Source organism: Callospermophilus lateralis, chromosome 13 (genome assembly GCF_048772815.1).
Source record: "Callospermophilus lateralis isolate mCalLat2 chromosome 13, mCalLat2.hap1, whole genome shotgun sequence".
Lineage (NCBI taxonomy): Eukaryota > Metazoa > Chordata > Mammalia > Rodentia > Sciuridae > Callospermophilus > Callospermophilus lateralis.
The window spans coordinates 81,030,243-81,051,783 of NC_135317.1; the positions used below are offsets into that span (position 1 = coordinate 81,030,243).

At 34.2% G+C, this 21,541-nt stretch overlaps 1 protein-coding gene across 1 annotated transcript in view; it reads left to right on the top strand.

Annotated features, from left to right (window-relative positions):
- Kif14 (kinesin family member 14) overlaps positions 1–21,541 on the top strand; it is a 68,265-nt gene that overhangs the window by 9,197 nt on the left and 37,527 nt on the right. Inside the window, exons 6-18 of the mRNA XM_076831941.1 lie at positions 670–700; positions 1,089–1,196; positions 2,211–2,327; positions 2,804–2,919; positions 4,325–4,497; positions 5,868–6,015; positions 6,358–6,421; positions 9,767–9,951; positions 13,585–13,687; positions 14,577–14,737; positions 17,004–17,151; positions 17,616–17,768; positions 20,417–20,543. Coding sequence (XP_076688056.1) covers positions 670–700; positions 1,089–1,196; positions 2,211–2,327; positions 2,804–2,919; positions 4,325–4,497; positions 5,868–6,015; positions 6,358–6,421; positions 9,767–9,951; positions 13,585–13,687; positions 14,577–14,737; positions 17,004–17,151; positions 17,616–17,768; positions 20,417–20,543 — 1,634 coding nt within the window. The remainder of the gene's footprint in view (positions 1–669; positions 701–1,088; positions 1,197–2,210; positions 2,328–2,803; positions 2,920–4,324; positions 4,498–5,867; positions 6,016–6,357; positions 6,422–9,766; positions 9,952–13,584; positions 13,688–14,576; positions 14,738–17,003; positions 17,152–17,615; positions 17,769–20,416; positions 20,544–21,541) is intronic.

Genomic DNA, 21,541 nt, shown 5'->3' on the forward strand with positions numbered 1-21,541 from the left:
AAAACTGAGCTACATCCCCAGTACTTTTTTTGTATTTTATTTAGAGACAGGGTCTCACTAAGTTGCTTAGGGCCTTGATAAGTTGCTGAGGCTGACTTTGAACTTGCAGTCCTCCTATCTTGCTTCCTAGGTGGCTGGGATTTCTGGCATGTGCCACTATGCCCAGCTCAACCTGCTTTTTATACCATTACTTTAAATTGAAAAGGGAAGAAGGTGCTAATTTGTGTTTTATATATGCCAAGGGTCATTTACTTATCTTCAACATTCCAAATGCTTTTCTTAAAATAAAGGAAAAGTGATTCAGTATAAGTTCAGCTCTATGTAATAAGTTTGAGATTCTTTTTGGACCTATACATTTCCATACAGACATATCCCTATGCATATACATATGTGTTAAAATATATAGTTTTGTGTCATGACTTAGACTTGAATATTATAATGATAAGATACTAAGGTACTTTGTTTAGAAAAATCATACTTTTTAGTAAAATTAAAAGATTATTTTATTTTCTGCCCTTTAATAATAGGGAAAATGAAAGATTCTGGGAGCAGTATAATGTTGTGAATTAGACTATTGTGATCTTCAGAGAGTAATTCTGTAATTGAAAGACTATTTTTATGTGAACAATCAGTAAAATTTCTTTTGTTTTCTACTTCTTAAAAAAAAAGGAATGTTGTCAGTTCTTACTCTGATATCCAGGTAAGATTGATTATATTTTATGTTCTTTTTTTTAGATAGAATAATTATGAATATTTATGAAAATATTGCTTCTTTATTGCTATCTACATAAATACAAGGTTACCCTGATTTTGTTTGCTAAGTATTAATTTAAAAAGTTTATTATTTCCTGATTTGAGTTTCTGTACAGAAAAAAATAGGCAATGGGAATAAAATGATTAAAAGAGAAATACATTATTTGAATTTTATTAAATTACTAACGCATATATGTAATTCCATTTTATAAATTTTAAATGGGTGCTACAAAAGTATATAAGAAACAAATGTGCTTTCTTAACTTTGTTGTTCCTTAATTTTTTTCCCCAATAAATTATAATCTGACCATCTGAACTTCCTTCTTTCTTATTAGAGTTGGCTAGAATTAGGAAATAAACAAAGAGCAACCGCTGCCACTGGCATGAATGATAAAAGCTCCCGTTCTCATTCAGTTTTTACCCTGGTGATGACCCAGACCAAGGTATTTTTTGTGTGTGTGTCATTGTTGATTATTTTCATAGGTGAGAGAGTAAATATATTTCTTTTGTTATTTTTACTTTCTCCTGTAAATCAAAAGGTGAAAGTAAAGTCATATAGCTACATAAAGATAAGTAACTTTTAAGAATAAATATAATAACTTTGACTTTTGGTATATATAGTAGGATATTATTTCTCATTGTTTATAAAACCAATACTTATTTATTTCAATGATATGATCATATTAATATAATACTATGTTATCAGTAATATATGGTAATTATAGAGTTTTGTAAAAATGTCAGAATAAAAGATTTTTTAAAATGCAGCTATTGATTTCACTACTCAAACCCTTGTAACATTTTTATTTATAATCTTTCAGTTATTTTACAATCACACAAACTAAATTCACAAAATCTCTAATAACTTTTTGGCATTAAAATTTTTGCAGAGGCAATTTTTAAAGAAATTTTTAAAAATATTTTTTCAGTTATAGATGGACACGATGCCTTTATTTTATTTATTTATTTTTATGTGGTACTAAAGATCAAACCCAGTGCTTCATGCATGCTAGGCAAGTGCTCTACCACTGAGCCATAACTCCAGCCTTGACAATTTTTAAAAGCTGTATGATAATATCCCATTGGTTACTGCAATTCCTTAGGTTTTTCTTTACTATTAGGCATTTGTATTGATTTTAAATTGTTTTTATTATAATACATCTTTTTGTATTAAGTCTTTTTCTTTGTAGTTGTTTGCTCAATATAACTGAATAGTGATGGATTTTAATCCCTTTAAAGTAATTTTTCTTACTTTGGCATAATCCATCTACTGCTCAATATATTCTTTTCTGCAGACTTTTAAATTATTGCAGATTAAAAAATGGATGGTTAAAAAAAAGGGATAGCTTTTAACATAAATTAGTGATTTATAATCTTGAATAACTTTCCCTTTAAAAATTTCTACTGATAGCAAGTCATAGAAGAACTTAAATTATTTTAATATCATTTCACCATAGACAGAATTTGTGGAAGGGGAAGAACATGACCACAGAATAACGAGCCGCATAAACTTGATAGATCTGGCCGGCAGTGAGCGCTGCTCTGTAGCCCACACTAGTGGAGATCGACTGAAGGTGAATGATGATCTCATGTTTTGTGGTTTTTTGTTTGTTTTGTTTTGTTTTGTGATGATGTCTTGCTGTGTTGTCCATGCTGGCCTTAAACTGTTGAACTTGTGGTCCTTCTGCCTCAGCCTACTGAGTAGCTAGGATTACTCACACACACAACTGCCCACCTTGCTCTTCTCATTTTGATGAAATTTATTCCTGAGGGCATTATTTTTAGGAGAGTACAAATTGAATGTGCGTAACCAAAAGGTCTCTTTACCTGTACTTTATGGACTACCTTGTGATGGTTTAGAGATACATGCTTTTTGATTGTGATTCCTTTACAAAGAAAATTAATAAATTTTAAGTCATACAAAAGTTGGAGTTTAAATATCAGAAACTATTTACTTAGTATTGAGCTTCAGGGGGAAAATATATTTTGTGAAATAAATTTGTTGCTGAGAAGTTAAAAAAAATATATATTTTTTTAACCTTATATACAGGAAGGTGTGAGCATTAACAAATCCTTGCTAACTTTGGGAAAGGTTATATCTGCACTCTCTGAACAAGCAAATGGAAAGAGGGTTTTTATTCCTTATCGTGAGTCTGTACTTACATGGCAAGTATCTTTTTAAAATTTTTAATGTATTTCTTTATATACATATTTTTTGGTATCAGGGATTGAATCCAAGGACACTTAACCATGAGCCACATCCTAGCCCTTTAAAAAAAAATTTTTTTTTTTTTTTTAATTTCGAGACAGGGTCTCACTAATAATAGCTTAGGGCCTTGCTAATTTGCTGAGGCTGGCTTTGAACTTGTGATCCTCCTGCCTCAGCCTTCCAAGCCTCTGGGATTACAGACATGCACCACTGCACCCAGCTGGCAAGTATCTTTTGAAGTACAAAGAATTACATGAAATACAGTGGGTACTGTGGGGAAGAGAATGATAGACTTGATTCATACAACTTTGGGATAGAAAAGAAGTGGTCAGTAACAACTACTCTTATATTTAATTGGTATTAGTGTCTAACAATTATGATATTATCAAACATTGCTATGCATTTAAAGTGAAACTAAATAATTTTGTTTGCGTACTATACAATGGCTATCACATAGATACTTAATAAGTGTTCATTAGTGAATATCCATTGAGATGGCATCTGTATTCATTTAATATTCACTTTTGATAAACATTAATATAGATAGATGGTCCCCAACTTACAATGGTTAGACTCATGATGTTTATCATGTGAAAGTGACATGTGTTCAGTAGAAGCTGGACTTGGAAATTTAAAGGGATAATCAATAATGTACTCATGATACTGGGCTGTGTGGCATTAACAATGGGTTTATCAGGATGTAACCCCAGCTAAGTCAAGGAGCATTTGTATACAATTATGAACAGAACTGTTTCACTATTTAACAACACTGTATCTTTATAATTGGTTAATTTTAACGTGGTTGCCACTTTGATACCTATAAAAGAAATTCTGATGTTTTTCATGCCTTTGGAAAATCAGAAATAGTGAAATTCATTCTGCCTTAATAAAAGATATATTTTAAGTCTTATGGTCTCTTTTTTCTATAAATTCTGCATACAACACAGTACTGAGGTTTTCTTTATTCATTCATTATTCTTAACATTTATTGAGCATCTGCTTCAAATGGTTGTGATAACATCAGAAATACAAAGATGACCAAGACATGATCCCTTTCCTAAAGTAGCTCACAGTCTAGTATGGGGAAAGGTGCCTTACTAAAAATTTGATGGTTAAACATAGTTTAAAATCTCTGCACAGATTATTGATTTATGAAACAACATACAAAATGTCAGAGAAAAAAAGTATTTGAGATCTAAAATTAACTACAAATACCAAAAAGTTTTAAGTGGTATTTGAGTGACGAGTATAAATCTGTATTATATGCCATGCTAGTTTATTTTGTGCTTTTTAGATTATAACTGATAATAATAGTATGCTGTTGTAGAAGCAAAGTCTAATTGCAGTTTTTTTTCCTTGAAGGCTATTAAAAGAAAGTCTAGGTGGAAATTCAAAAACTGCAATGATTGCTACAATCAGTCCTGCTGCCAGTAACATAGAAGAAACGTTAAGCACACTTAGATATGCTAACCAAGCCCGGATGATAGTCAACATTGCCAAAGTAAATGAAGATATGAATGCTAAGTTAATTAGAGGTGAATAAATTTTTCAAAATTTAAAAATTATTTTGCCATAGAGTAACATTAATTTGTCTCAAAATATGCAATTTAAAGAAAATCAAATATTTTTCCTTATATATTTATAATAGATTCTAGCCATCAGAATCTATGATGAAGAAAGATAGGTAGAAGGGCACTGAGAAAGAGAATGAATGATAAGGGGGAACACAGAAAATGCCATAGGAAATAGAGTGTGGGTAAAGGGTAATAGCAATAATAAAAAAGTAATTTTATAGACGGAGTCATAGCTGTGTGCACAAAATAACAATGTAGCTATTTATTATTTTTCTCTTATAAGCTTTTCTTCATTATCATTCCATTTATTAGTTCTGCTTAGTTCATTCCTCCAAACTCTACTTGAGCTTGAATTTCTAGCATAGGCCTAATCTCATGTACACTAAAGATTGCTCTCTACTTATCTGTTGGTAATCATCCACTTATGACAGACTTGAACACCTGCAAGGAATCTTGATTTGTACTTTGCATTGTACTTAATTTTCATTTGATTCATACTTAATTTTAACTTAATTAGAGCTACCATCATTTTGTATGCCTTTGTCCTCTGGCACTTTTTAGCAGCAAGAAGGTAATATATGTTTCAGAGGTGTTAACCAGAGCAGAATCAGTTTTCTCTTAGTTCATCCTTCTTATTTATATCCCTTCTGTTTTATAAATGGAACTGTTTTCATTAAAAATAAGTATTCTGGAGTTGGGAATATAGCTCAGTTGGTAGAGTGCTTGCCTTGTATGCACAAGGCCCTGGGTTCAATTCCTAGCACCACGAAAAAAAGTATTCTGAATTCCAGCTTGAAAAATAATGTGTTTGATGTCAAAATTCTCTTATGAGTAGGGTTTGCTTAGGACAGTCTCAGTTTATATCCTGTTGTAATTGATAGTGCCGTTTTCCCCTCTCCAAGGGTGCACTGTTTTAGGTTAAGGATAGGTAGAACTTTTTTTTTTTTTTTTTTTTTTTTGGTACCAAGGATTGAACCCAGGGGTGCTTAACCACTGAACCACATCCCCAGCTCTTTTTATATTTTACTTAGAGACAGGGTCTCACTGAGTTGCTAAGTACCTTGGTTATCTCCTGATGCTGGCTTTGAACTTATGATCTTCCTGCCTAAGCCTCCCAAGTTGTTGGGATTACAAGTGTATGCCACCATGCCTGGCAAGGATAAGTAGAAATTTATAGATCATATAAGTAAAGTTAAGCTGATTTGTCCAAATATTCTATTTCATTTAGTAATATTTAAAATTTCAAATAAAATAGAAGATTATGCCTAATGTGGAAATTTTTATATTTTATATGTAAAATGCTGTTAATCATACATTTTACAAATCTTTAGAATTGAAAGCAGAAATTGAAAAGCTAAAAGCTGCTCAGAGAAACAGTCGGAACATTGATCCTGAACGATACAGGCTCTGTCGGCAAGAAATAACATCCTTAAGAATGAAACTGCATCAACAGGAGAGAGACATGGCAGAAATGCAAAGGTGACATAGTAAATGCGTTGCTGCAAGATTGTAGGATTCAGAGGAACCTTAAGAGGATATTCAGTGTATCTTTCTCCCCACTTACTTTTTCTTTTTTTAATGTATCTTTATTTTATGTATTTATTTTTATGTGGTGCTGAGGATTGAATCCAGTGCCTCACACCAGGTGCTCTACCTTTGAGCCCCAGCCCTTTCTCCCCACTTTCCAAACGAATTAGAGCAGCCCACTTTGAGACTATCATTTTAAATATTAAATAGTTCCTTAATCTTCATTGATTGTCTTTTCATTCTCAGTCTTACATATCTTGTTGTTTTAATTATTATTTTGTTTGTTTTGAAAAGAGTATGGAAAGAAAAGTTTAAACAAGCTGAAAAAAGAAAACTTGAAGAAACAAAGGAGTTACAGGTAACATTCAACTTTCTAAACTAATTTAAAAATGAAAGAAAAATGCCAATAAAGATATAAAGGGCTGGGATTGTCACTCGGTGGTAGAGCACTTGCCTAGCATAGGTGAGGTACTGGGTTCAATCCCAGCACCACATAAAAACAAATAAATAATAATAAAGAACACACACACACACAAACAAATTTAATTTTTCAAATATTTATTGTATACTGATTGTGTACAAAGCAATATCATATAGAGAATAAATATAAAGAATTGTTGCTGGGTATGGTGGTGCATACCTGTAATCCCAGTGACTGAGAAAATTGAGGCAGGAGGGATTGCAAGTTTCTGGCCAGCCTGAGCAACTTAATGAGACCCTGTCTCAAAAAACAAAAAGGACTGGAATATAACTCAGCACTAGAGCATTCAGTAACACCCTCCCCCACCCAGAAAAAAAGTTAAGATCAAGATTGTGATTTCCATGCTGGGATGTAGCTCAGTGGCAAAGTGTCTGCCCAACATTTGCACATTTTCAAAGCCCTGGGTTGGACCCCCAGTTCCCACTCCCCCACAAAATTGTGATTTCCTAGAGCCCATGTATGTTGGTTGGAAAATTAAAACATAAACAAATTATCTTATTAAATTTACTTTGGTTTCACAAAAAATACAGGGACAGGGAAGGCCAAGGTGAATAAGTACAATCAGCTCTCAGCTTGTAATTAAAAGACTGTGGTGTGATTTGGTTACGTGGAACCACATGAAAATGCCACGTTTATAGGTTAAAAAAAAGGTTCATCACTGGCAATGAAAAGAATGTCAAAAATAGAGAAGCAGGAGAGAAAAGGGAATAATTAACTTTGAGGAGGTAGTTATCAAGGATGACTTCAAAGAGAAAGAGCAAGTAAGCAGAGTTTTGAACAGTGAATAAGAATTTGCTAGACTAACAAAGTAAAATTTCTAAGTAATACCATGATACAGATAGCTTGGATGTCAGAGAATTAAGAAGTTTCATGTAGTTGGAAATTGAAGTTGGTACAAAGTTTAGACTTTAGAAAGATGCAAGATTCAGATCATGATGTGTTGAGGAACTTGTATTTAGGGGGTTGGAAGACACTGATGGGTTTTAAGTGGAAGGGGAGCAACATGGGCAGATGATGATGTTTTCAATAGATTCTTCTGTTAGAGTAAAAGGTAGATTTGAGGAGGAAGAGACTGATGGTGACAGGCACTGCTACTTGTTTAGGAAGCTGTTGCTGTGGTTAAGAGAAGAAGACAGCTTGGCATAAGGCAGTGTCAATAGAAATAGTGGAGGAGTTGGATTCAGGAAATTAAAGGAGGTAAAATTGATAGGATCAGGAGTTATTTTAGATGTGTGTATTGATAGAAATGGAAAAGTCAATCCAGACCTGGTGGTGCACATGTGTAATCCCAGTGACTCGGGAGGTTGAGGCAGGATGATTGCAAGTTTGAGGCCAATCGGAGCAATTTAGTGAGGCTCTAAGCAACTTAGCAAGACCCTGTCCCCAAATAAAAAGGGTGGGGTGTGTAGCTCAGTGGTAAAGTGCCCTTGGGTTCAATCCCTAGTATTCCCGTGCCGATGCCTCCCTGCTGAAAAAAGAAAAAAAAAAAAAAAAAGGAAAATCAAGAACAACTAATAAAAAAAAAAAAAAAGAATGACTCCCGAGCTGGGTATAGTAGTGCATGCCTATAATCCCAGCAACTTGAGAGGCTAAGACCGTAGGGCAAGTTCAAAGCCAGCCTCAGCAAAAGCAAGGCATTTAGCAGCTCAGTGGAACTCTGTCTCTAAATAAATTACAAAATAGAGCTGGGCACGTAGCTCAGTGGTTGAATGCCCCTGAGTTTAATCCTGGTATTCCCCCCGTCCCCAAAAAGACTCCCAGCTTTCAGAAATATGTGCATTGCATTGTGAAATTATGAGGTTATTCTAGTGATAAAGGAAGAAGCCAGATGACCGTGGGTTGAAGAATGACAGACAGGAAATAGAACCCCACATAGGAACTCTTTGAAAATGAGAAAATTACAGGGAGAAGGGCTGTAAGGTTGAGTAAAGTTTGATTTTTTTTTTTTTAATTTCTTTAAAGGGTGGGAAAGTACTTGAACATTTTTATTGAAATCAGAACTCTTTAGTGGAGTGAAATTCTAAAAGAGACTGGAGAAGATGAGTCAAGAGCAAAGGTAGTGGCAGCAAAGCTATTTCAAATAAGTAGTAGGGGAGTATTTTAAGAATTCAGGAGAATGAGGGAAAATTCCTTGGGAATGGCCAGTCCAACCTTATAGAAGTGGTGCAATACGAGGTTGGCTTTGAAGCTTAAGTCAAAATTTGATAAGCAGAAAAAAAGAGGAAAACATTGTAGGAAGGGAAATATGTAAGAGTAAAGGAGGGAAAGTTTAATATGCCCTCAGAAGAGACTGTGTGGATCATTTTATTGGAACAAGCAGCTCATATGAGGCCATAAAATTAGAAAGAGATGTTATGGTTAGTTTATTAAGGACTTTAAGTTTTATCCAAAAGAATTAAAAGGGCATCAAAAAGTGTGTGTCCAGCCAGGTGCAGTGACGCATTCCTGTAATCCTGGTGGCTCGGGAGGCTGAGGCAGGAGAATCATGAGTTCAAAGCCAGACTCGGCAATAGCAAGGTGCTAAGCAACTCAGTGAGACCCTGTCTTTTAAATAAAATACAAAATAGGGCTGGGGATGTGGCTCAGTGAGCATGTGGCCCTGAGTTCAATCCCTGGTAATCCCCCCCACCCAAAAAAAAAGTTTGTGTCCAAGGAACTGACATTTTCTTTTAGGATAATTAATATGGTATAGGATGGAAGATTGCTGAAAACAGAAGAAATTGTTGTCAGGGTGATCCAGTAGTTCAGAACTACTGCTGCAGTGGTTCTGGTGTGAGTTTATAAGGGCTTAAATTATGCCAATGGCCCTTGATAATGCAACAAAAAGAACTGGTTCATTCTAAAGACAATCGGGCAGTAAGCATAGACACAGGTGATGCTGGGTTGATATATAAGTGGACTGAGATTTGTGAAGGGCAAAGAAATGTCAAAAGAACTCAAAAACTTTGAGTATGATGGTACAGTCACAGACAAGTCACAAAGGAGAAATTCTAACACATATTTACTCTTTTTTTTTTTTTTTTTTGGTGCTGGGAATTGAACCCAAGACCTTGCTCATGCTAAGCATACTCTACCACTGAGTTATGCCTCCAGCCCCAAGAAACCTTTACTTTATTGAGACTTCACAGAGAATGGTTCTGATGGTTAACTTGATATTCATTTTAGGTGAATTTAATAATTTCATGCTGTGGTTAAGATTATTTTTTTTCTGACTTCTACCAGAAAGCTGGAATTACATTTCAAATGGCCAACCACTTGCCAAACCTTGTTAATCTCAATGAAGATCCACAACTATCAGAGATGCTGCTGTATATGATAAAAGAAGGAGTAACTACAGTTGGAAAGTATAAATCAAACTCAAGCCATGATATTCAGTTATCTGGGGTGCTGATTGCTGATGATCATTGGTATGTTAATTTTCTAAACCCAAAGTCCCCTACTTGTTTTTCAGTAGACTTCCATTTCTTATTGATATGGAGTTTCCTTATATGAGGCATTCATTTATACTGATTCTTTGCAGTACTTCTTCAAATCTATCTTTTTTAGCCAGAAAAAACACAGTGTTGTGTAAGGATAGCAGGTGAGTTACTCTCAATATAAGATATAATGTAATGTTCCCTGTATTTTTGTTTTGGTGTACTTGATCTGTTGGTTGAAGGATAATTTATTTTCTTAGACTTATGATGGGCATAAAAGTAAATTTGCATCTATCTAATGTGGTAGAATAGTTAGATTGACCTATTTAAAAATTTCGTTTTATATTAATTTTGTTTACATGAGTGGAATGATTCTTGTATATATTGGGATGATAGTGTTTATAAACTTCTTTGGTTTATGTTGTGTTTTTGAGATTCTTCCATGTTCATGCTTCCCTTAAAGTATTACATTTATATGAATTATCTGTTATTATAATCTAGTCTATTTTGTTCATAGATATTTGGGTTGTTTTTAAGTTTTTGCTACCACAATATTGCTGAGTATTCTTGTACATATCTCCTGATACAAATATAAAGAGTTTCTTTAGAGAAGTTTCCCAGATGGTAAGGTGATATATTGACCCTAAGAGTTCTCAGGGAAGCTTGTAAGAACTTGGGAGGCCTGACCCATAAGACCAGAGAGCAGTCTATTTTCCCCAAGCTGCTTGATGATTTTTAAAGTGTGCTATAATGATTTTTAAAGTTTAGAAAGTGTGTATTGGAGATATTAGGTTGTAGGATATGTGCCTATTCAAGTTTACTAGAGATTTGCAAATTGTATTCCAAAATGATTATCAGTTTCTACTCCCATTGCACTGAATGTTCCTCTTACTTCTCCTCATCACCAACAGTTAGAACTGTCAGACTTTTTAATGCCAATCTGGTGGATGTCAAACAGTTATCTCACCAAGGATTCACTTTGCATTTCCTTGACTAGTAATGAGGCTGAGCCTCTTTTTGACTTGCCTTGTCCTTTGTGCTTTTAAATTAGATTGATTTTGTTCTTAATGATTTGTAAGAGTTCTTTGTATAATCTGGTTGCCAATCTTGGTTTTATATGTTGGAAGTATCATTTTTTTTTTATCTTGAGGCTCATCTTCCATACTCTTATGCCTTTTGATTGATTCAAGTTCTTTTTTAAAAATTTGTATTTTTTTATACCTTTATTTTATTTATTCATTTTTATGTTGTGCTGAGGATTAATCCCAGTACCTCACATGTGCTAGGCAAGTGCTCTACCACTGAGCCACAACCACAGCCCTTGATCAAGTTCTTAATTTTATGAATATTTGAATGAATATTTTCCTTTATGGTTGTTAGTTTTTTTTTTTTTTTTTGGTATTGGGGATTGAACTCACAGGCACTCGATCGCTGAGCCACATCCCTAGCCCTATTTTGTATTTTATTTAGAGACAGGGTCTCACTGAGTTGCTTAGTGCCTCACTTTTGCTGAGGCCTCCAGTCACTGGGATTATAGGCCTGCACCACCACGCCCAGCCCTACGGTTGTTAGCTTTGTGTTTTCTTTAAAAAAGGATATTTCTACATTGAAGTCATAAAAATGTTTCCTTAATTTTTCTTCTTGATGTTTTGAAGTTTTGTTTCTTATTTACAGCCTTAAGTAGTCTGAAACTTTATTTGTTGTGAAGTAGAGATCTAAATTTATTTTTCATAGGAATAACCAATTCTTGTACCTTATATTACATAGTATATGGCTTCTTTTGTGTTCTGTAGTGCTTTTACGAAAAAACTCTAAAAAATAAAAATAAGAAAGTAAAAAAAAAACCTCTATAATTATGAGATGTGTTTCTTCTCACACCCCATATTCTTAATTGCTTTTTCTTTATAATGAGTCTTTATATCTGATAGGACAGTTGCCATATGCTTTAAGTTCCTCTGTTCTTCTATTAATAAATATAGTATTATTTACATCAGTGGCAAAGATACAGAGCATACCCCCGAAGAACTAATAATGTGGTAGAGAGCTGGGTGTGGCGGCACATACCTGTAACCCCAGCAACTTGGGAGGCTGTGGTAGAGGATCACAGTTCAAGACCAGCGTAAGCAACTTAGGTAGACCCTGTATCAAAATAAAAAAACAAAAAGGACTGGGGATGAGTGGTAGAGTGCCCCTGAGTTCTATCCCTAGTACCAGAGTTGTCGGGGAAGAAGTCCACTGAGGGGCTAGGAGACTCTTGCCTAGGGGCTGGGGCTGACTTGCCTTGGAACTCCCTACTTCCTCTTTTAGTGCATTTGTCATTGTTTTTTTTACTCACTAGACTGAACTCTGTGATAGCTGGTTTCATATTTATCTTCACTGCTGACACACATCTGGCTCATGGGGTTCCCATGAATAAAAGACATCAGTATCAGTACTCAAGTGTAGATGAGTATTACATACTTAGTGAGAGGGAAAAATTCACTTCTAGCCCAAAGAAAAGCTTCTTAGAGGACTCTAGTATGTAAATTATCTTGAAGGATGATGGAGACAAAGGAGAGAACATTCTATGTTGAAAGAATGACTAAAAAAAGGAGGAAAGCCTTTATTATGGCAAAGTCAGGGTCTTGGTACGGTTGATTGTGAGATGAGTTTTTATGGGGAAATGATGGCAGATGAGAAACTGGTGACTACAGCCGGGTTGTGTGGGGTCCAGAATGCTAGGCCATGGAATTTGGATGATAGAGTAGATAGTGGGAAAGGAAAGAGTTCGAATAGGTGAGCATTGTTTAAAACTTTATCTGGCTAAGGCACTAAACTTATAGTTAGTACTCTATGCTGCATAGACGTGAACTGTTTTTCCCAGATAATTTTTTCTAGATGTGTTGCTTGAATGAACTATTCTTTAATGCTTATTACAGATCTTGGAGCCTAATCTGTAGCTAGTCCTTTGGCTAGGACTTAGCTTTGGCCACCATTTTCTCTTTCTGTCCAGTTAGCTCTTTGGAATTTCTTTCCTATTGTTCAAATAAAAATACTCCAAGGAATATGTGGCCTTTCTAGCTAATTTTCCATTTTCATCTTATAGTCAGGATCCATTAAATTAGATGACTAAAGAATATGCTTTTATCTCCCTGTCTTTCCTTTTAATATAATATCTCACTTCATAAGGGAAAAATGTTGTTTGTCCCATTATTAAAGTTTATTTATAAAGCCAGAAACTTAGAAAAAAATAAGAACACTTAAAACCATTCCATTCATAGGTAAACATTGTTAATATTTTAATTTCTTTTTCTTTAATTTTTTAATGTATTTTTTTTATTTTTGGGGAAGGCTTTTACATTTTTTTTCTTTTTAAAAATAAGTTAAAATGCATACAATGAAAATTCTTCCCATAACTGGTGGATAGAATTGATGGAGAGGGTAGACTTTTTTCACTAAGCTTCAAAATCTGGCTGAAGGTTTGAAATTTGAAGGAAAATAAAATAATTTTAAGTTATTTTTACTACAAACTGATGTGAACTTTTAACATGAGAGAATAACCCAAGCAGGATTATCCCATCTGGCCTTTTCTTAACTTTTCAGAGTATCCTGTAATTGTAATATGTGTGCTTCTTATTTTAACAGTACTATCAAAAACTTTGGAGGGACAGTGAGTCTTATCCCAATTGGGGAAGCCAAAACATATGTAAATGGAAAAGATATTTTGGAACCTACAGTATTACATCATGTAAGTTGATGGGTGCTACAACATAAGAAACTGTTTGACCTTGGGCATGCTGTTTGGGCATGCTGTTTAATTTCTTTGAGTTGTAGTTTTCTCTAGTACAAGGGAATTGAACTGGATTAAGAATTTTTTCATTTCAAAAACTACCTAGTTTTTAGTTGCCTTCTTTGGTACCAAGACAAAACTTATATTACTTCAAAGCAGTAACTGGAGAACTGAACATGGACAAATTATTATGTGTCTTCTGAAGACCCAGGCTTTGGAAGCAGGCCAGACAGGGTTAAAATCTTGACTCTGCCATTTGCTGTGTGACCTTTGGCTACTTAGCAAGATGATTGAATGATCTCACACAAAGATATTTTTTAGAGCATTATTAATAATTACATCGGGAGAACTTGCATAAACAAGTCTATTGCAGGCAAATCCAGATGTATGTTCACTCTCTATATATCCTATTTTTCAGGGATAGTGGAAGATTAAATAAAACAATTTGTTATAGTTTTAAAAACATTGCCTGCAAAGAGTAAGCTCTCAGTGAGTATGTGTTGTTATTATTTAAGGTCTGTTATTAAGGAAACTTCTTAGTTTCCTCTTTCCCAAAATTGGGATAGCATGTATCTTATTGAGTTGCTGTGATACATAAATGAAATTTTATACTCTCTGTCTGTCTTGTTTCAATGGATGTGTGTCTATGAAGTGCTTGACACAGTTTTTGGCATATAGAAAGTATTTAACAAATGAGTTGCTATGATTATGTTATCATTAGTAATACTAATGATTACATTATCATTAGTAGTACTAGATTATTTTGAATTGTTGACTAAGGATTTTTCTCATGTAATTTTTTGGTTCAGACGTACTTCAAGTAACAAATTTTTTTGGTGTGTTTTAGGGTGATCGGGTGATTCTTGGTGGAGATCATTATTTTAGATTTAATCATCCTGTTGAAGTCCAGAAAGGGAAAAGACCATCCAGTAGAGATACTTTTATAAGCGAGGGTCTAAAAGACTTTGAATTTGCCAAAAATGAGTTACTTTTGGGACAGAGATCACGGTAAGTATTATTGTTGTTGTGAAATATTAAGTATGTGAGAAAGGTCTACAGTGGAGTTAATCACATCATGGTAGTTTCCAGGAGTTAAGACTTCGATTGCTAATTTTTAGTGATGTACATTTTTTTCTCTTGGTACATTCATTCATTCAACGAGCATTTATTAAGAATCTATTATGTGTTTGTCACTGTACCATAGTGCTGAGATACAAAGAAGAGTAGTTGAAACTTATCTCCTGTTCTGCAGGAGTTCATCATCTCATAGGACTTATGGATAGTGGTGCCAGAGTCTTGCACAGTGTGATGTGGAAGTTTAGGGGGTGACATCTAGTTTCTACCAAGAGTCAGTGAAGGTTTGTAGGGGATGAGAAGATGTCCCTGGAGCAGAGTCCCAAGAGACTATTAGAAGTTAGCCCCTAAGAAGACTGGGAGAGTGGACATTTATTTTTCTTATCTTTTGCCCCAGTTTTAATTCATGCATTATTGTACTATTTCTGGCTTAAGCTGTGTCCTTGTTAGCTGAACGGTAAGGTATACATAATGAACTGTGGAAGAGTGGACTTTATCTTAAAAGGAGGAGAATTGTTAAAGAATGTTAAGCTTCCATGCAATTCCCCTTCTCCCTCCCTTTCCCTCCCACCTCTCTTCCCTATCTAGAGGTAATTTTCTTCTCATGCTCTTCCTCCCTACCCCATTTTGAGTCACCTCCTTTATATCAGAGAAGACATTCGGCATTTGTTTTTTTGGGATTGGCTAACTTAGCATAATCCTTCGTTATACAGAATACAGGTATGAAGATGTGAGGGGGAAAAAAAGAGAAGTGGATCACAATAGATTGGGTAGAAAGAAGAGATGGGAGGGGAGGGGAGGGGATGGGGGGAATAGAAGGACAGCAGAATAAAATAGACATTATTATTACTGGGGTATATATGTGACTGTATACTCAGAAAAATGAGAAATTATATCCCATCTGATTCAAATGTATGCTATGTCAAGATAATTATACTGTCATGTGTAACTAATTAAAACAAATAAAAATAAAATAAAAAATAAAATAAATAATATCACCTTAAAAAAAAAGAATGTTAAGTTGATATGAGACACTCATGATTAGAGTCAGTTTTAGAGATCACTCTAATCCACATCTGAAGGGTGGACTAAAGGTAGAGCAAGATTCCAGGCCTCCAGAGCAGTTGAGAGATTATTGAAGAAAGGTAAGAAAAGTGTGGTTGGATAGGAGAAACATACAAAGGAGGTAAAATCAACAAGTCTTGTTGACTAAAGGCCAGCAGGAGGAGGAATCAAGGTGACTAGTAGGAGTGGGCGAATGCTGAGTGGTAGTCTTTTAAAAAGCCCAAGCCTACTTTTTATCCACTTTAGTTTTTTTTTTTCCCCTTGGTGGTGTCATATATGTAGCTTAAAACTTAGCATTGTAGCCATTTCAAGTATGCAGTCCAGTGGCATTTAGTGCCTTCACATTGTGCAGCCATTACCACCATCCTTTTCATCAGCCCAAACTGGAGCTGTATTTATTAAGCAGTGGCGTTTCACTCTCCTTTCTCTCTACCCATGGTAACCACTAGCCTTATTTCTTAGTGACATTCTTACTCTTTTTCTATGCACTACAGTGTTAAAATATTGATTTTATGGGAAGAAAGAAGCTATCTTATTCTGTAATCATTAATTTTTTTTCTCTTGTATATTGAGAAGTGATATAGCTGATTTAATGTTTTGACTTATCAAAACGTCAGATTATTACAAATGATTGAAAATATATGATACAGTTTCTGCTTTATCAGCTCTGGTATCATGTACTTGCAGTCATTTCAGTGTTTTCTTAATCTATGACCCAAACACAAAAAGAAGTTATAGAAATATGAAGTCTTACTTTGCTGTATCCATTGTTTAGTCTAACATAAAATACCCTTATTTTCTGTTTATTATAATGCTAACTTATATAATATTTACTGTAATGTTTACTATAACATTTCATATAATTTATTTTCCTTAAGCTTTAGAAAAATATATTCATTCACATATCAGGCATTTGCAGTAGAAACTAAGTTAAAAATAAGCAAATTTTCATTCTACATTTTCTTGTGTGTAAATAATTCTAGAGCCAATGAAAATTTAAGAACACTGTTGAATGTCAGAAATTTTTGCAGTTTAATGTTTGTTCAATGGAAAACATTTTAATATGATCAAGGACTGCTCTGATATATACAGAATTCTTGACAGTGTATTCTGTAAATATTTTGCTCCTTTGTAGACTTGAAGCTGAAATAAAAGAGGCACAGTTGAAGGCAAAGGAAGAAATGATGCAGGGAATTCAAATTGCAAAAGAAATGGCTCAGCAAGAGCTTTCTTCTCAAAAAGCTGCATATGAAAGCAAAATACAAGCCCTGGAAACAGAACTGGTAATATGCAGAATTGGGAGTGCACCCAAAGTGATGTGTTGATTGTATAATTGATTGTCCTTCTAAAGGAATTGGGGGAGTATCAGAGATTAGAGAGAGAGCCACAGTGAGGCCAGCCCCTCTTTAGGAAGTAAGTTGGTAGAAAATAATGACTACTAGGGGAAGAAGAAAATGAAGAGGCTTTTGTCCTCTCCACTTGAGATGTCTCTTCTCTCCATGGCTTACTGATAATTTCGCATTCCCAGAAACACATTTTAGAGGAGAGTACTCTAAAAAGTTTGACTAATGACATTTCTTTTTAGTTAGATGAATTAATCTGAATGAAACAAAGTACAGGACTTTCCTAATAGTAATTTCTTTTGCATTGATAAAGGGAAGGACTTTTGTACTTTTGGGAGGTAAAATGTTTTTGAAAAATGCTCTGCACTTTTGCCTCAGTTATTTTTTATTAATGTTCTTTAAAGAGAGAGGAGTCTCAAAGGAAGAAAATGCAGGAAATAAATAACCAAAAGGCTAATCACAAAATTGAAGAATTAGAAAAGGCAAAGCAACATCTTGAACAGGAAGTATATGTCAACAAAAAGCGATTAGAAATGGAGACTTTGGCTACAAAGCAGGTAATTTAATTTTAAGTTTGCTGTATTCTGAAGGGAAGCTGAATTTCCTTCCTTCCTTCCTTCCTTCCTTCCTTCCTTCCTTCCTTCCTTTCTCTTTCTCTCTTTCTCTTTCTTTTTTTTTTTTTTTTAAAGAGTGTTTGATTTGAAACACTTGATTTGAAACTACAAGAATGGGGTCCTAAGTTTATACTCCATGTATGCACAATATGTCAAAATATATTCTACTGTCATGTATTTCTAAACAGAACAAATTAAAAAAAAAAAAGTGTTTGATATCTTAATAGGCCAGAGACAAGTCCGCGTCCCTAATTGAGAAACGGCTTCTCTTGCCTCATGCTCACACATTATCACACAGGTGTTTGGCGGAGAGCATTCTTATTTCCAGCTAGTTCCATCCCAGTTTTCTCTGTATACATCTACATCTGTCCTGTCATCAATCATGCCAGATAATGTAAAGTACAATCATAGTTGGGCTCAGTGGATAGAAGGAATGTCAGAATGAAACATTGTCTGCCCATGGAAAGAGCAGCAAGCTGGAATTTCCTAATAAGAACTCACCATAAGGCATTCCATACACCAGACTTGCCAGCTTAGGCATTTACTTCTATCATATCATCAAGGACATAAGAAACTTTTCTAGGACTTACTCACATTAACCAAGCTTACACAACTGAAGGATAAAATAAAAATATTACTGTTAATGTCTTTTGTCAACTTACTGACAATATTTTTTGCCAGTTTTTATATTAGTGGTTTTAAAAGTGCAGTTCCATTATCAGCATCATCTGGAGATCCGTGAGAAATGTAAAGTTTTAGGTCCCACTCCAGAACCACGAGTCAGAAACACAGGGGTCAGAGCCCGGAATCTGTTTTAGCAAGATCTGCAGGAGATTCTGATGAATATTGAAATTTGAGACCAACTGTTTTAATCTTTACTTTGGTTCCTTATATCTTAAGGTTTTATTCTGAAATGGCAATTTTATTTCTCTTTCTTCCATGTTTGTGGAATGGAGATGGGAATAGGGTTGGAAGAAAATACTCCTAGTAATTCCAAAGAAATGTTAGTACAGAGATAACACTACTCGACAGCTCCAGGATACTAGTAGCTAGTGAGCCACATTGGAGAGTTTGGAGAAAAACATACCAATGCTTAAGTCTTTTTTTTTTAATTAATTTCTTTTATTTATATATGACAGTGGAATGCATTACAATTCTTATTATACAAATAGAGCACAATTTTTCATATCTCTGATTGTATACAAAGTATATTCACATCAGTTTGTGTCTTTATACATGTACTTTGGATAACAATGTCCATCACATTTCACCATCATTTCTAACCCTATATCCTCTCCTTTCCCCTCCCACCCTTCTGCCCTATCTGGAGTTTGCCTATTCCTCCCATGCTCCCTCTCCCTACCTGACTATGAATCAGCCTCCTTACATCAGAGAAAACATCCGGCATTTGGTTTTTTTGGGATTGGCTAACTTTACTTAGCATTATCTTCTCTAACTCCATCCATTTACCTGCAAATGCCATGATTTTATTCTCTTTTAGTGCTGAGTAATATTCCATTGTGTATATATGGCACATTTTCTTTATTCATTCATCTACTGAAGGTCATCTAGGTTGGTTCCACATTTTAGCTGTTGTGAATTGTGCTGCTATAAACATTAATGTGGCTGTGTCCCTGTAGTATGCTCTTTTTAAGTCCTTTGGGTATAGACCAAGGAGAAGGGATAGCTAGATCAAATGGTGGTTTCATTCCCAATTTTCCAAGAAATCTCCATACTGCTTTCCATATTGGCTGCACCAATTTGCAGCCCCACCAGCAGTGTATGAGTGTACTTTTTCCCCCACATCCTTGCTAACACTTATTGTTGTTTGTATTCTTAATAGCTGCCATTCTGACTGGAGTGAGATGAAGTAGAGTAGTTTTGATTTGCATTTCTCTAATTGCTATCGATGATGAACATTTTTTCATAAATTTGTTGATTGATTGTATATCATCTTCTTAGAAGTGTCTGTTCAGGTCCTTGGCCCATTTATTAATTGGGTGATTTGGTTTTTTGGTGCTTAGCTTTTTGAGTTCTTAATATACCCTAGAGATTAGTGCTCTATCTGATGTGTAAGGGGTACCACTGCTTAAATCTTGAAAAACAATTATTTGGAGGCTATTTGTGAATTTTTTAAAAAAAATTTTTATTCATTCAACAAATTTTCTTGAATGTGCCTTTTTTTTCAGCACTATTTTTTTCTCTAAAGGTTATTTACTTCCTATAAGTGGAAAGAAAAAGATTAATTTGTGCCACTAAAAATTTCTAATGATTTTGTGATGAAAAAATCATATTATTAAGAAATTTTATAAATCATTAAAAAAAAACCTTTTGTGTTTTAGTAAGACATACTAACCATGAAATGAATACTATCATGAGGTTTAATTTTATTGAGCTACCATTATTCATCTATTTTTTTAAAATAGATTTTATTGTATACATAAGGTATTTAACATGATGTTATAGGATACAGCTAAATGATAAAATGGTTACTGTAGAGAAGCTAATTAACATATTTATCATTTCAATCTGATTTTATAATTTCTCTGCCTATCTTCATGTGTGGGTCTGTATGAATGAATATCAATTAGGCTTTAGAAGACCACAGCATTCGCCATGCAAGAATTCTGGAAGCTTTGGAAAAGGAAAAGGAAAAAATTGCTAAAGAAGTACAAATTCTACAGCAGAATCGGAGTAATAAGGATAAAACTTTTACAAGTGAGTATGTGTTGATTTTAGCAGACATTTTCTAAAGTTATGTATGTTATTATAATGACTAAATGTAGGTTGCCTCTTTTTTTTTCTTTTTTTTTTTTTATGGTAATATAGATTGAACCCAGGGGTGCTCTACCACTTAAGCTAATTCCTTAGCTCATTTTTTTTTTTTTTTAATTTTTTTAATTTTGAGACAGGGTCTTGTTAAGTTGCTGAGGCTGGCCTTAGGTTTGTGATCTTCCTGCCTTGGCCTCTCGAGTCACTAGTATTACTGATGTGCATAACCACACCCAGCTGTTGGTTGCCTTTATATAGTAAAAGTGTTTTATTCTAGATGTTGCCACTCTTCCAAGCTTCAATAAATTTGTATGAATGTTTTTTTTAGAATATTCAATTTTTAGATTACTTAATTATACGAGTTCAATATATGGAATGTGGTTCCCCCCTCCACAAAAAAAATATATTTTGAAATTCTAACTCCCAATATGGTGGTATTGGGAGATACAGCCTTGGTAGGTGTCATGAGGGCCCCGTCCTTATGAATGAAATTGATGCCTGTCCTTATGAATTAAATTGATGCCCTTATAAAAGAAATGTGACAAGAACATGATGGCAGTCTTCAACTCAAAGGAAGGCTCTTACCAGAACCCAGCCATGCTAGCACTTTGATCTTGGACTTCCAGCTTCCAAAACTGTGAGAAATAAATTTCTGTGGTTTATATGCCACTCAGGCTATGATAATTTGTTAAAGCAGATCAAATAAAATAATAAGTAAATGGTAAACAAAATTCCAAGTATTATTTAATGTACAACATAATTTTTAAAACATATTATTATAACCTAAATCTTTATTTTATATCTAGTTGTACTAATCCTGGGCATTTTGTTTACTTAGAGATTTTTTTTTCTAGCTTTACTGAGGTATAATTTTAAAAAATTACATATATTTAAGGTATACAATGTTTATATATATTATAAAATGATTAGCATAATTAAACTAA